The sequence below is a fragment of the Neoarius graeffei genome, chromosome 25, assembly GCF_027579695.1.
Source record: "Neoarius graeffei isolate fNeoGra1 chromosome 25, fNeoGra1.pri, whole genome shotgun sequence".
In the NCBI taxonomy this organism is placed as follows: domain Eukaryota; kingdom Metazoa; phylum Chordata; class Actinopteri; order Siluriformes; family Ariidae; genus Neoarius; species Neoarius graeffei.
In genome coordinates this window covers 25,195,290-25,212,140 of record NC_083593.1, presented here as the reverse complement: position 1 = coordinate 25,212,140, position 16,851 = coordinate 25,195,290, and the positions used below count along the sequence as shown (strand labels likewise).

General features: G+C 42.7%; 1 protein-coding gene across 3 annotated transcripts in view; it reads left to right on the top strand.

The window, feature by feature from the left end:
• Positions 1-16,851, top strand: part of atg10 (ATG10 autophagy related 10 homolog (S. cerevisiae)) — a 271,634-nt gene that overhangs the window by 243,407 nt on the left and 11,376 nt on the right. The window contains exon 7 of one of the 3 annotated variants that reach the window (XM_060908807.1): positions 4,284-5,187. The exons of 1 other annotated variant lie outside the window; for it this stretch is intronic. In XM_060908807.1, coding sequence (XP_060764790.1) covers positions 4,284-4,383 — 100 coding nt within the window. In that variant the 3' untranslated portion in view covers positions 4,384-5,187. Of the gene's footprint in view, positions 1-4,283; positions 5,188-16,851 lie in introns of those variants that run through there. One more of the 3 variants, XM_060908815.1, reaches the window with a different exon arrangement.

Below are 16,851 nucleotides of genomic sequence, written 5' to 3'. Positions count from 1 at the left end.
ATTGTGGACGCGGCTGTTCGGAGCTGTGGCCGCAAGGTCTCCGGTGCCTGTCGTGGCGGCAATCCCCGAACCCGGTGGTGGACACCAGAAGTAAGGGATGCCGTCAAGCTGAAGAAGGAGTCCTATCGGGCCATGTTAACCTCCAGGACTCCCGAGGCAGCTGACGGGTATCGGCAGGCCAGGCGTGCTGCAGCTCGGGCAGTTGCGGAGGCAAAAACTCGGAACTGGGAGGAGTTCGGGGAGGCCATGGAGAAGGACTATCGGTCGGCCTCGAAGAAATTCTGGCAAACCGTCCGGCGCCTCAGGAGGGGGAAGCAGTACTCTGCCAACACTGTTTACAGTGCGGGTGGGGAGCTGTTGACCTCGACTGGGGACATTGTCGGGCGGTGGAAGGAATACTTTGAGGATCTCCTCAATCCCACCGTCATGTCTTCCACTGAGGAGACTGAGGCTGATGACTCAGAGGTGGACTCGTCCATTACCCAAGCCGAAGTCACTGAGGTGGTTTGCAAGCTCCTCGGTGGCAAGGCACCGGGGGTGGATGAGATCCGCCCTGAGTATCTCAAGTCTCTGGATGTTGTGGGGCCGTCTTGGTTGACACGCCTCTGCAACATCGCGTGGCGGTCAGGGACAGTGCCTCTGGAGTGGCAGACTGGGGTGGTGGTCCCTCTTTTTAAGAAAGGGGACCGGAGAGTGTGCCCCAATTATAGGGGAATCACACTTCTCAGCCTCCCAGGGAAGGTTTACTCCAGGGTACTGGAGAGGAGAATTCGACCAATAGTCGAACCTCGGATCCAGGAGGAACAATGCGGTTTTCGTCCTGGTCGCGGAACACTGGACCAGCTCTATACCCTTCATAGGGTGCTCGAGGGTTCATGGGAGTTTGCCCAACCAGTCCACATGTGCTTTGTGGATCTGGAGAAGGCATTTGACCGTGTCCCCCGTAGTATTCTGTGGGGGGTGCTTCGGGAGTATGGGGTTCGGGGCTCTTTGCTAAGGGCTGTCCGGTCCCTGTACGAACGGAGCAGGAGTCTGGTTCGCATTGCCAGCAGTAAGTCAGACCTGTTCCCAGTGCATGTTGGACTCCGGCAGGGCTGCCCTTTGTCACCGGTTCTGTTCATAATTTTTATGGACAGAATTTCTAGGCGCAGCCAGGGGCCAGAAGGAATCCTGTTTGGGAACCACAGGATTTCATCTCTGCTTTTTGCGGATGATGTTGTCCTGTTGGCTTCTTCAAACCAGGACCTTCAGCATGCACTGGGGCGGTTTGCAGTCGAGTGTGAAGCGGCTGGGATGAGAATCAGCACCTCCAAGTCCGAGGCCATGGTTCTCGACCGGAAAAGGGTGGCTTGCCCTCTCCAGGTTGGTGGAGAAGTTCTGCCTCAAGTGGAGGAGTTTAAGTATCTCGGGATCTTGTTCACGAGTGAGGGAAGGATGGAGCGTGAGATCGACAGGCGGATCGGTGCAGCCTCCGCAGTGATGCGGTCGCTTTACCGGTCCGTTGTGGTGAAGAAGGAGCTGAGCCAAAAGGCGAAGCTCTCAATTTACCGGTCGATCTACGTTCCGACTCTCACCTATGGTCATGAGCTTTGGGTAATGACCGAAAGGACAAGATCGCGGATACAAGCGGCCGAAATGAGTTTCCTTCGCAGGGTGGCTGGGCGCTCCCTTAGAGATAGGGTGAGAAGCACAGTCACTCGGGAGGAGCTCGGAGTAGAGCCGCTGCTGCTCCACATCGAGAGGAATCAGCTGAGGTGGCTCGGGCATCTTTTTCGGATGCCTCCTGGACGCCTCCCTGGGGAGGTGTTCCAGGCATGTCCCCCCGGGAGGAGGCCCCGGGGAAGACCCAGGACACGCTGGAGGGACTATGTCTCTCGGCTGGCCTGGGAACGCCTCGGTGTTCTTCCCGAGGAGCTGGCCGAGGTGTCTGGGGAAAGGGAAGTTTGGGCTTCCCTGCTTAGACTGCTGCCTCCGCGACCCGGTCCCGGATAAAGCGGAAGAAGACGAGACGAGACGAGACGAATTTCAGATTGTGCATTAAGCAAGTTAATGAAAACACAGCTACTCTTTAAATCCTGATGCTTTTCTGTGTGTTCCCATATCAGCATTATAGGATATTGATATATGGTGTTTCTAGAATTCTAGTTATTGTGACGCATCCTCTTTTCAGGAGAATGATGTGTTCAAATTGATATTTTTGCTTCCTCTGACCAATGATTAAAATTAGGGAAATAGTCATTTACAGATGCCAGTCACTCTCAATGGTATTTAATTGGTGATGTATGATTATTATTGTTCAATTTCAAGTTTTATTGGTCACATATAATTACAAGTAATTACAGTGAAATTCTTATGTACCTTAGGTCATTGCGAGTGTAAAAGTATATAGATAAGATATATATATATATATATATATATATATATATATATATATATATATATATATAAATAAATGAGTGGAAGCATGGCAGAGATGTGGTGATTGTGCGGTTACGAGTCCTTAAAGTCCAAAGTGTAGTAGTGTACCTTGTTATCATTGTGAACAGTTCAACAGTCTGATCGCCTGAGGGGAAGAAGCTCCTCCTCATTCTCTCAGTGTTGGCCTTCAGCTGTCAGTAGCGTCTCTCTGAAGGCAGCAGGGAGAACAGTTGGGTGGCTGGGGTCGCTGCTGATCTTCCTGGTTCTGTCCCTGCAGCAGTTGGAATAAATGTCCTGTAGGTTAGGGAGGGTGGGCCTGATGATTCTCTCAGCGGAGCAAACCACCCTTCTGAGAGCCAGCTGATCTCTCCTGGTGGTGCTTCCCATCCAGTTAGTGATGCTCCCACTCAGGACACTCTCAATAGTGCAGGAGTAAAAGTTCCTTAGTACCTTGAGTGGGAGTTTGAAGTCCTTCAGTCTCCTTAAGAAGTGGAGGTGCTGGTGGCCTTTCTTAACCAGACTGTTGGTATGACAGGACCAAGAGAGGTCTTGTGAGATGTGGACACCCAGGTATTTGAAATTGTCCACACACACTACCTGGGCCCCGTTGATGCAGATAGGTTGGAGGTCCCTCTGCTGCTTCCTACTGAAGTCCACTATCAGCTCCTTTGTTTTGCTGGTGTTGAGTGTGAGGTTGTTCTCCTCACTCCAGTCTGCGAGATGTTTAATCTTGGTCCAGTAGGCAGACTCATCATTATTGGAGATGAGGCCTACTACAACTGTATCATCAGCAAACTTAATGATGGTGTTGGAGTCTGAAGTGGCCATACAGTCATGAGTGTACAGGGAGTACAGCAAAGGGCTCAGAACGCATCCTTGGGGGGAACCAGTGTTGAGGGTGAAGGGAGATGAAGTGTGGCGGCCTACACATACCACTTGTGGTCTGCCTGTAAGGAAGCTGTGGATCCACCGGCACAATGAGGGATGCAGGGTAAGATCACACAGTTTTTGGACCAGCCTGGAGGGGATTATGGTGTTAAACGCTGAGCTGTAGTCAATGAGCAGTAGTCTAGCATAGGATCCCCTCTTGGTGTCCAGATGACCCAAGGTAGTGTGAAGTAGGTGAGAAATGGCGTCATCTGTGGATCTGCTGGGACTGATAGGCAAACTGTAGCGGATCCAGGGTAGCAGGCAGGGAGGAGATGATGAGGGGTTTGACTAGCCTTTCGAAACACTTCATCACCACAGATGTTAGGGCTATGGGGCAATAGTTGTTCAAGCAGCTGGGCTGGGGTTTCTTAGGCACAGGAACTATGCACTGAGAAAGGGAGAGGTTGAATATTACCATGAAGACACTTGCAAGCTGGTTAGCACATGCCTTAAGGACACGACTTGAGATCCCATCCGCACCTGTTGCCCTCCTGGGATTCACTCTCCTGAGTGCCATCCTCACGTCGTGCTCTGTCACGGTGAGCGCTGCCTCAGAGGATGGGAAGGAGCAGTAGCCTAGCCTAACAATAAGCAATACCGGACAATGTGCAATATAATGTGCAATATAAAGTGCAATATCTCTCCTGCTGCTGCCGCCCCCCCCTTCTCCCCACCTTTTTTTTCCCGCTCCTTCCCCCCCTTTCCTCTCTTCCCCATATCTTATTCTTTTTATATTTGTATATGTAAATAATTAATTTATTTTAATTTATCTAGAAGTTTTCTCTATTTCTTTTCTCTGTTTATCTGTAATGATGCTGCTGGAATCTTAATTTCCCTGAGGGAACCCGCCCAAAGAGATCAATAAAGTTTTATCTAATCTAATCAGGTGAATAAAGTAGTGTATTTTTCCTATTTCATTCTTTGTATTATTACAGGAAAGTAAACTATATTGCCACATGGCTGAGTGTGGTAGGGCCTGTGGTGGGGTTGGATGTACCACTTAGCTATCACATAGCATTGACGGCTTCTGACTGACTCATCAACTTCCCACTGATCTGTTGGAGTAGACCAGTATGCACCACCTATCCTCACCTTCCCTCTGATCTGCACATCTGGTGAAGTGGAAAACAAGACATGGGCACAGCTCTTGCAACTGTTACAATTGGTTCAAACCTTGCCAAAGAATGTATTCATTGCCACTGATTAATATGAACTTTCAAAATCTGCCTTTGTATATTTGTTCCTTTTTTCTCTTCATCTTTGTTAAGTTTTCTTTTTTCTTTAAATAGATGTTAAAATTAAATTTTGACCAACTTGACAGCATCAAAAGATTCAAGTTTCGCATAGCTATCTATGCACTACTGTTGGCTGGCACAAAAAAGAAGAGGAAATTTTATTCGGTATAAATTTGTGTACAGGTATTATTTCTCCTGCCACAAATTGCACAGAATGAAAACAGAAGTGGATATAAATCCCCTACCTCAAGCCAGTCCTTTAATACAGTTTGTATAGGGTACAATAAAAATTTTTTTTAGCAGCAGCTACAGTATATGCAATAGAGCTGTTGAGCATTGATTTATAATGGATAGGTACATGGTATTAACTTTATGGTCTGTATTCTAACTGGCTTTGCAATGAAAAATTTACATATGTAAGCCAAGCAATATCTGCTTTCTATTTTATGCCATTTTTTTTCTTTTCTGTCAAATGTATTACAGTGTAACCATATAGCAGTTTATAAATGCCATATAAAATTTAAAAATTAAAGACTAATGATGTTATGAATTAGATCTAATAGTAGTCTAGTATATTATGCATGAATAGTCCTAATTGTAATTATCACAATAATGATGGCAAATTTGGATGTGATATGGTGTCTCTATCCTCTTTAACAGTTTATAATATAGCATTTGATCCAACACATCATATTGTTTTGCATTTTATTTACTTTTTTATTTACAGTTATTCATATGCACAACTTGAAGCCACATGTTTTTGCAATACATGTTCAGTTTTTGAAATTGCAATATGTTCACAAGCCATCAGCTAGTATATCATACATTTAACATTGTTTGAAAAAATGTTTTCTGAGTTTTAATAAAATTGTTAAAATTTGTAGGAGATAAAAGTTAAGGAATTACATTGTCCACTGGAAAAGTGGGTTTTGATTGGATGTGATCTGAGTCCAAACACCTCAGGTTTATCTTTTCTATACTTCAAGGCTGATAATAGCAAATGTCCAAATCATCATAGTCACAAAGAAAGGTTCTCACATCTGGCCTTATATTGCATTTACATGAGGAACTTATGCAAATCATAAGTTTATCATTTATTGAAATTGACAACAAAAAGAATATAAAACCAATGCATAGGGGATGGGATTTTCTGAGGCATATATTATGTGCTTTTTTTACACAGGCAGCAGGGACAAGTTGTGCTCAGAACAAGTTGCGCCCACTTTCCTTCGTGTTTACCCACTAACTTTCTATCAGTGGCAAACTAGAGGTTAGACAGGTGTACATGCGCAAATCAGTGATCAGAAGCTTGTTTTTAACTTACTTTATTGCCCTCTTGCTGCTTGTTGCTGTTTAAACGCTTGGTGATTCGGCAGTAAATCCAGCTTTCTTTTCCGGAAAACTGATTCACTCTGAGTGGTCTGTCATTTATAGAATGAATCAACTCTTTCAGTCGACTCTTTTAGATTAATTTTAAATTGAAAAGGCAAACAATGTTCTGCATCTCCCCACAACTGGATCAGGGTAAGAACAAGTCCTTTAGTTCAGTTATCACTGTGATTGGCTTGGGAATCACTTGACTCCATCGTTTAAAGGCAGAGAAGTTTGGCAAGGAAAAGCATTCAAGAAGAACTGACAATTGAGTGGTCTTGTCCGAATGTTAAATGACCCAGATGAACACTACCGTGCATGCATAAGCCTTCCTACTTGCCACTGACTGTTTAGATGGTCAGTAGAAACAAGTTGTGCCTGGAACAAGATGCACCACCTCGTTTTTTTTTTTGTGATAAATTTTTTATTGGAAAATGTAATTATATATTAGTGCATCTCAAAAAATTAGAATACCATGAAAAGTTTTTCATAATTTAATTCAAAAAGGTAAACTTTCATATATTCTATATTCATTACATGTAAAGTGAAATATTTAAAGCCTTTTTTGTTTTAATTTTGATGATTATGGCTTATAGCTCATGAAAATCAGAAATCCAGTATCTCAAATTATTAGAATATTCCCTAAGATCAATCAAAAAAAGGATTTACAATACAGAAATGTCCAACTTCTGAAAAGTATATTCATTTATACACTCAATACTTGGTTGGGGCTTCTTTACCATGAATTACTGTATCAATGCGGTGTGGCATGGAGGTGATCAGTCTGTGGCACTGCTGAGGTGTTATTGAAGCCCAGGTTGCTTTGATAGTGGCCTTCAGCGTATCTGTATTTTTGGGTCGGGTGTTTCTCATCTTCCTCTTGACAATACCCCATAGATTCTGTATGGGGTTCAGGTCAGGCAAGTTGGCTGGCCAATCAAACACAGTAATATCATGGTCAGCAAACCATTTGGTAGTAGTTTTGGCACTGTGGGTAGGTGCCAAGTCCTGCTGGAAAAGGAAATCAGCATCTCCAAAAAGCTCATCAGCAGATGGAAGCCTGAAGTGCTCTAAAATCTCCTGGTAGATGGCTGTGTTGACTTTGGACTTGATAAAATACAGTGTACCAACACCAGCAGATGACATGGCACCCCAAATCATCACAGACTGTGGAAACTTCACACTGGGCTTCAAACGCCTTGGATTCTGTGCCTCTCCACTCTTCCTCCAGACTCTAGAACCGTGATTTCCAAATTAAATGCAAAATGTACTTACATCTGAAAAGAGGACTTTGGACCACTGAGCAACAGTCCATTTCTTTCTCTCCTTAGCCCAGATAAGACACTTCTGACATTGTCTCTGGCTCAGGAGTAGCTTGATATTAGGAATGCGAAAGTTGTATCCCCTTTCTTGAAGATGTCTGTTCGTGATGGGTCTTGATACACTGACACCAGCCTCAGTCCACTCCTTGTGAAGCTCTCCCAAGTTCTTGAATCAACTTTTCTTGACAGTCCTCTCAAGACTGCGGCCATCCCTGTTGCTTGTGCACCTTTTCCAGCCACCTTTTCAGCAATGACCTTTTGTGGCTTACCCTCCTTGTGGAGGGCATCAGTGATCATCTTCTGGACAACAGTCAAGTCAGCAGTCTTCCCCATGATTGTGGTTGTGTGTACTGAACTAGACCGAGAGATACACTGTGTTCATACTGTTTTACTCAAACTCGAAATAAAATATTAGAATATTTCATTGAGATTTTTTTTGTTTTTGTACTGTATGCCATACTGATTAAAATTAAAATAGAAAAATGCTTGAAACATTTTAGTTTACGTGTAATGAGTCTATAATATATAACATTTTCACTTTCTTAAATAACTGATGGAAAATATTGAACTTTTTCACAATATTCTAATTTTTTGAGATGCACTAGTATTCACATCATATAATTTCCCCCCTTTTTTTTCCCTCCACCCTCCCTGCATAGTGAGTGCAAACAGACACAGAGTCACTTGTACATTTGCATGGAGGTAACAATATTAGAACCCCTATATTCCTCCCACCCTCCCTATGGCGACTCCCTATGAACCTCCCACCCAGGATCTATCCCCCCAATAAAAATAAAACAGAAAAGTCAAGGTCGGCCCTGCTGCACCCTCTCTTTAACTAATTTGTGTGCTGCCTCCCAGGCCTGCAGAGTCTTGTGGCAGGCTCCGTGCACACGGGCCATGGACCACTCCATCAAGACAATTTCAAGAAATGAGTTGGCCCACTGCTGCCAAGCCAAGGAATGTGGCGGGGGTTGCCACCTGAGGGCCAGTATTTTCTTGGCTGCAGTGAGACCGGCCCATAGAATGCATCTAAGCAAGGCCGGGGAGACTGGAATCCTGATCTTAAGAATGTCACCTAAAGTGAGAGAGAGTTCCTTCCAGAATCTAACCATGCCAGGGCACTCCCAATAGACATGCATGAATGACCCCTGGGCGTTAAGTGGACAAAAATCACAATTCGGAGATGTGGTGATCTTCATAGAATAGCACCTTCTGGGGGTGAGGTACATCCTATGAACATACTTATAGTGTATTAATTGATGGTTGGGGTTTTTGGATGTACCACTGAGATTTTTCCACACTGTGTCCCAGCAAGTCTCTCTATCAGTTACTTCATTTAAATCTCTATTCCAAATGCCCTCTATTGGTAAAGGTTTATAGGGTCCAGAAATGAATTTGTAAAGTTTAGAAACCATCCCCCGTGTAGGTCCTACTGAGGCAAGTAACTTACGTAGAGAGTGTGTAGGGAGTGCTGCTCCCCATGGGACACTGTATTCCCACATAGCTGATCTTAACTGCAGATAGAAGAAAAAAGATGAACCTGGAAGATCAAATTCATCTTGTAGATCTGTAAAAGCTCGTAAACCATGAACACTATACAGATATTTTAGTACATTCACTCCTTTATTCTTCCAATGCGGAAATGAAAAGGGCATATTACCAGTGAGAAGTGAGAAATTATTGAAAATCGGTGTGTGATTATGCCATTTATAATCTGTGCCAACATGCTTCATTGCAGTACGGTAAGATGTGAGTAGAAATGAAATAACAGGACCTAATCATAGTTTGACTTTTTTCAATGGTATGTTAGCATACACCAGGTCTTGCAACCTGTGAGGTAGTGCAAGATTTTCCTCAATTGGTCTCCAAGAATTAGGGTTGAACCATGTAGATAGAGGGTGTAGCATATAAGACCAGAAGTAGATTTTAAAATCTGGCAAAGCCAGCCCCCCTTGTGTTTTGTCTCGCTGGAGAGTTGTGAGTTTTAGGCGCGGTCTCTTTCCTTTCCATATGAATTTAGAAACTAATGATTGACGTTTATCCCAATAGCCCAAAGGGGGCTCATAGAGGAGTAAAAATTAACACAAGGGAGTATATCCATTTTAACTATTGCTATTCGGGCTTGAAGTGAATTTGGGAGATTCAATCAGCGCTCAAAGTCCTTCTCTATCTGACTGTATATACCTTGAAAAATTTTTATTGCAATGGATGACGTGGAGGGAAAAATTTCAACTCTGAGATATTTGAAGCTTTTAAATACTGGTATATGGGAGGGCAGGGGAACTTGGAGTGCAGCTGAGTTTAAATGCATAAGCGCTGACTTTGTCCAGTTAATTTTGTATCCAGAGAGTGAGCTGAATGAATCAAAACAGGAAAGCAAATGTGGGATTAAGGAGCCAGCACTGCCTACATAAAGGAGGATGTCATCAGCGTACAAGGATATACGATGCTCTGTGTTACAAAAAGTGATGGGATGTACTGATGGATGTTGTCTTATTTTCTGCGCCAGTGGCTTGAGAAAGAGCAAAAAGTAGGGGTGAAAGGGGGCAGCCCTGGCGAGTGCCCCTAGATATTGGGAACTGGGCAGAGCAGATGTGGCCTGTGCAGACCATTGCTGAGGGATTTGCATATAAGACCTTTATCATATTAATAAAATGCATACCTAGCCTAAATTTGTCCAATGTGGTCCAGAGATATTCCCATTCTAACCGGTCGAATGCCTTTTCAGCATCCAGCGATAGAACCGAGCAAGGGGGATCAATACTACTAGCTGCATGAATGATGTGTAACAAGCGACGCACATTATCAGATGCTAGGCGAGTTTTAATAAACTCTGTTTGGTCGTTGTGTACAAGTTTTGTAACATGTACCTCTAAATGGGTCACAAGCACTTTAGCATATAGTTTAACATCCCCATTCAGGAGGGAGAGAGGTCTGTAATTACCGCATTTAATCAAATCTTTGTTCGGTTTGGGCAGGACTGTGATTATAGCTGTGTTAATGCTGCAATTAAATGCACCCTTATCAATGGCTGTATTAATCATGTCCAATAGTGGTTTACCCAGTACATCCCAGAAAGTAAGGTATAGCTCAGGTGAGATTCCATCCCACCCCGGAGATTTGCCCTTTTTCATATTAACCAGAGCCTTCCTCAACTCTTCTAGAGAAATGGGGGTACTGAGTGATTCTGATTCACTGTCAGATAGAGAAGGTAGATCAAGTTCCTGGAGAAAAATCTGTACACGCATCCATATCAAGGGAGATTTCTGAATTATAAAGAGATAAGTAGAAAGATTTAAATTCAGAATTAATATCTGGTGGGCTCCTCAAGGTGTGAAGAGGTGTTTTAATGGCTGTGATATTTGAGTATTTTTTATGGTTTTTCAGTCTTAAAGCTAAAAGGTAACTTGGCCTGGCACCACTGAAATAATATGTTCTTCTGGTCCTGTGCATTAAGAACTCTGCCCTATGTCTTAACAAAGAGTTCAACTCAGTTCTTGTCACAACTATTCTTCCTTGTAATGTCTCAGAATATGTGGCTTGTTGTTGCGCCTCTAGCTGAGTGAGAGTATTCTCCAGTTCAGTTATCTTGTTGAGTCTACTCTTATTAAGGTGGGATGAGAATGAGATTGAGGAGTCCCTAATACAGCCTTTTATAGCGTCCCATAAAAATCTAGGATCATCTACTGAGCCTGCATTCACATCTATGAAGGTGTTTAACTTTTCTTTGAAAAAAGTGCAAAAATCTCCATTTTTGAGAAGTGAAACATTGAACCGCTAATGTGGAGCTCTAGGGCAGTGTTTCTCAATCTATGGGCCGTGGACCGGTACCGGTCTGTGAGAAGATTACCGTCGATCCACAAGCCTGCCTCTGCACTAGTAGTCAGTATTATAATTTCAAACTACTGGTCGCTGTGAATCAGATTATGTAGAAGAGCGATTGGCTGGCTCTGCTCTCAGTGCTTTTGTCACTGTGTGCCACATGGCGTAAGTCCTGCCCCCCATTCTAGAATGTTAAGCATTCCCGCCCGCGCAAGGTTGCACACTTGCACTTATGCATTCATTCTGTCCCAAGTCCAGTCATTTGTGCACACACACTTTGAGAGCAATATCATGGCACATTCAAAGCAAGCTACTCTTGACTCTTTCTTTGGAAAGCGCCCATCTGACAGTGCAGATACACAACATGAGCCAGAGGCAAAAAAATATCGCCCATTCACTCACAATTACGACACTTCATACATACAATTTGGCTTTATTTCAAGTGATAGTTGTCCCCTGAAACCAATCTGTGTTATCTGCCAAACCATGCTAAGCAACGAAGCTATGAAGCCATCCAAATGAAGCCACTGTGCACTTTTTCGAAACACTTGAGCAGTAGATTCATGTTTGAAAGAAGTGCACAGTTTGCATTAAATGTCAGCCACTGTGAGAGCTGCCTCAGACTCCGGTATAACAGCGAGAGAGGAACACGGGGTAATTAAAATGACTGTTCATATTAACTTGTAGCCAGATTCATAACACAGCAGGAGTTAACAGTAGAAGGTAGACGAGTTGTACAGTTGTGAAGTTGTGTACAGATGTCAAATTTAAAATCTACTGGAGGGAAAAAGGGGCGTCTGATGAACTGTCTGTACCTGAATGCCAGAAGCCTTGTTCGTAAGATGGATGAACTACAGACACTGTCTATCGATATGGACTTAATCGCAGTCACAGAATCCTGGCTGAAATCTGATATTCAGGATAGTGAACTTCTTCCCAACCTTGGATTTACCATCTACAGATGAGATAGAAAACATAAATCAGGTGGAGGAGTTATGCTTGCTGTAAAGAATTCCCTGGACAGCTTACGACGTCAATATCTTGAAAGCAACTCAGAGACATTGGTATGTGAACTTCGTCCTGTCTGCAGGCGAAAGCTAGCTGTAATAGTGTTTTATAGACCTCCAGATTCTGACATTGAATGCTTGAAAGAACTTAAAAAGTCCCTGTGCCTGACCACACATGCCAAGTTTGACCAAGTCATTATCTGTGGAGATTTTAATCTACCTCGCATGGACTGGGATATTGGGTCGGTAACATCCAATGACTGTAACCACAACAACTTCTCCAAACTGGTACGTGATAACTATCTATGTCAAACGGTTGATTTCCCTACAAGAGAAGATAACATCTTGGATCTAGTCCTTACAAATATTCCAGAGAAAGTACATGATATATGTGGTTTTACTGATATTTTTCAAACAGACCACAAATTGATCAGCTTTACCTTAGACTTTAACATCTCAAAGAAACCTGTTTCCAATCAGGTTGTTTACAACTTCAAGCATGCTGACTGAAAGGGACTGAATGATGAGTTCTCTCACACTTCCTGGGACACAGTTTTCATGAACAATGACGTTGATGCATCATTGTCCAATTGGTGTGATTTGTTTCTATCTATTGTTTAAAAAATATATCCCTAAAGTGCATGTGCGAAATCCTGGTCATCCGTGGTTAGACAAGGAACTTTTGTCTCTAATTACAAAAAAAAAAAAAAAAAATGCACAAAGGAAAAAAGCAATAAGAACTGGCTGCCCAAATGACTGGTCCAAATTTAAAGACCTTCGACTAAAAACCAAACAGAAGCTGGCTTGCAAAAAAAAAAAACAAGATCATGCCTCCAAGCTTAGAGACTCTTTGTTTGAGAACCCCAAGCGTTTCTAGTCACTCATCAAATCATCAATGACAGTGTACTAGTCCCACGTATCTACGTGATGGTCAAACTTTTGTGGCAGTGTTGATAAAGCTAATTTGCTGAATTCATTCTTCCACTCAGTATATACTACTCATGATACAACACCTCCAAGTACTGACAATACTCCAACTGTAACATTTACTTCTCACTTGCCAAGTATCCAGCTCACTTCTGATGTAGTGATGAAAGTTCTATACTTGTTGGATCCAAAGAAAGCAAGTGGACCTGATGAAATCCCTGGGATGATTTTAAAGAACATGGCTCAAGCTGTTGCACCATCATTGTGTCGACTGTTCAATTTGTGTCTATCTTTAGGAACAGTTCCTAAAAAATGGAAATGCGCCAATGTAACACCTATTTATAAACGAGATGATGCATCTATTGCTGCTAATTACAGACCGATTTCTCTGCTGAGTATCATTTCCCGGCGGCACGGTGGTGTAGTGGTTAGCACTGTCGCCTCACAGCAAGAAGGTCCGGGTTCAAGCCCCGTGGCCAGCGAGGGCCTTTCTGTGCGGAGTTTGCATGTTCTCCCCATGTCCGTGTGGGTTTCCTCCGGGTGCTCCAGTTTCCCCCACAGTCCAAAGACATGCAGGTTAGGTTAACTGGTGACTCTAAATTGACCGTAGGTGTGAATGTGAGTGTGAATGGTTGTCTGTGTGTCAGCCCTGTGATGACCTGTCCAGGGCATACCCCGCCTTTCACCCATAGTCAGCTGGGATAGGCTCCAGCTTGCCTGCGACCCTGTAGAACAGGATAAAGCGGCTAGAGATAATGAGAATGAATGAGATGAGTATCATTTCCAAAATGCTAGAACAGTGTGTCTTTGATCATTATCATCATTTGTCTCCTTATCTGTACCACCTACAACATGGATTCCAAAAGAGGAAATCAACAGTGACGCAATTAATTACAGTCTACCATGATATTGTGGAAAATATAGCCAGTGGTAATGAAGTTGACGTGGTTCATCTCGATCTATCAAAGGCATTCGATAGGGTATCACATCAATTGCTGTTATCCAAACTGCAGTCATATGGGATCTCAGGATCTCCACTTCAATGGTTCAAGAGCTATTTTTGTGATAGACAGCAGTGTGTCGTCTTGGATGGTGCTTATTCTGATTGGTTACCCATATCATCTGGTGTTCCTCAAGGCTCCATACTTGGACCACTGCTCTTTCTTATCTATGTCAGTGATATGCCAGATTATGTACAAGGTGACTCCAAACTTGCCCTCTTCACTGATGACTCGAAGTTGTACAAAGTTATCAAATCTGAACCATGTAAGGAATCCCTTCAAGATGACATTGATTGTATTTATCGCTGGAGTGTTGATTCATACATGTCATTCAACACTTCCAAATGCAAAGTTGTCAACATGTCTAAGAAAATAACCCAAACTGTTAATTACCAGTGCCATCTTGGTAATCAGGTCCTTGAATATGCAACTGAAATAAAAGACCTTGGTGTTACTGTGTCAATTGACCTAACATGGAACAAGCACATCGAGGATAGGTGTGCGAAGGCGAATAAGATCCTAGGACTGGTGAAGAGAACTTGTGGAAGACACATTAAAGAGGTGGCAATGAGGAAGACTTTATATTGCTCGCTGGTAAGACCGCAGCTTGAGTATGCCTCCAGTGTATGGTCACCATACACTGTGAAATACATCAAGCTAATTGAAGATATTCAACATGGGGCAACAAAGTTTATTCTGAATTATCCAGAAGACGTGCTACATTGAAAGACTCTGCACACTTGAGCTCCAACCATTGGAGCATAGAAGGAACATCACTGACCTTATTCTTCTGTACTAGATAAGAAACAACTTAATTGATACTGACTTCAAACAGCACCTGCTACCATTTGCATCCTCTTACAACACAAGGAACTTTGACAGAAATAACTATACTCGGCCTAAACACCACAAGCAAACCTATTACAGAGCCACCTTCCTCCCAAGAACAGTTGGTCTCTGGAATAAGCTTCCAACTGAAGCTAAGTCAAAGAAATTGAAACTATTGCAATTTAAGAAATATGTAATTAGCTCTTATCATAATCAACTGTCACAGTACAAACCTCATTAATTCTTTACTTGACTATTGAACCCTATTTTATAGCTCATAAACTTTGATAATTTAAACAATAAGATTAAGTTATATAAAGATTTAACACACACACACACACACACACATACATACATATATATATATATATATATATATATATATATATATATATATATATATATTTTTTTTTTTTTTTTTTTTTAATATATATAGAAGTTTATCAATTGGGACGAAAGTCCTGTAGCTTCTACCGGTCACAAAATTTAGTTTTAGAAATTTTTTTATTACTTGATTCTCATTTCATTTCATCTTTAACTGTATTTATATACATTGTGACAAATAAAAAAAAAATACGCCGGCATTTGGAAACTAAACATTCGCATCTCAAGGATAAATCAGAGGATTTTTTTTCCGAAGAAAACATGATGAATTGGCCACCCAAACTAAAGTGTTGAAAAGTAATTTGACCAAGAATGAAAAGCTAACAAAGGCATCATACATGATTTCACACCACATTTCCAAATGTCAGGCACCCTTCACAATTGGGGAGAAGCTAATTATGCCTTCGATTGTTACTGCTTGTAGTGAGGTGTTGGGTCCGGCTGCTGCAGCCAAAGTAAAAGAGATTCCTCTGTCAAATGACACGGTCTGTCGTCGAATTGATGATATGGCAGCAGACATCGAAATGCAAATTTTAGAAAGGGCAAAGTCATCTGACTGGTTTGCCATTCAATTGGATGAGACCATGGATCTCTCTAACTTGGCTGCTTCTGGTCTACATCAGATATGCTCACGAGGGCCGGTTTCATGAGGGTTTTTTGTTTTGTAAGGTGCTTCCAGGGACTACAACCACTGGAGAAATATTCCGTATGCTTGATAGGTGCATCTCTGGGCATGGGTTGATATGGGGGCGTTGCGTTGGTGTCTGCACAGATGGCGTTTCACCATCAGTGCAGGCAACACACTGTGTTATTCATCGAGAGGTACTTGCCTCTAAACGCTTGTCCACAGAGCTTCATGAAGTTTTAAATCAAGTGGTCAAAATAGTGAACTTCATTAAGGCCAATCCGACAATTCCCATCTATTTACAGCTCTGTGTGATGAGATGGGTGCAGATCATGTTCATCTGCTCTTGCACTCTGAGGTTCGTTGGCTGTCACGGGGTAAAGTGGTGAACGGCATGTACGAGTTGAGGCATGAAGTTGAGGCATTCTTGACAAATAAACAGTCCAATCTTGCCAATCACCTGCGAGATCAGTCTTGGCTTATAAAAGTAGCTTATCTTTCTGACATCCTGGACCATTTCAATATGCTAAACCTGTCGATCCAAGGCCAAGCGTGTGACATTTTTCAAGCCAATGATAAAATCATGGCTTTCAAAAAGAAGCTCTCAGTCTGGACCAACAGAGTTAATAGAGGTGCGTTTGACATGTTCGGCTGTCTGTCGTCTCTGACTGATGGTGTGGATTTGGGGCAGGTGCCGGCAATGATCGCGCAACACCTTATCAAAACACTGCATCATTTTGATTCATACTTCCCCTCAAAATCCCATCTCATGGAACAGCAATGGGTAAGAGATCCGTTCACCAACCCAGAAACGAGCGCTCTGCCACCTGTGGTGCAGGATAAACTTCTGGAGCTTTCGTGCGATGCTGGTCTGCAGTCGAGATTTGGTCGACTTTCTCTGTCTGAATTCTGGCTGTCATGCTGCGATGAACATCCCCAGCTGAGTGAGATGGCCGTGAAAACACTGATGCCTTTCCA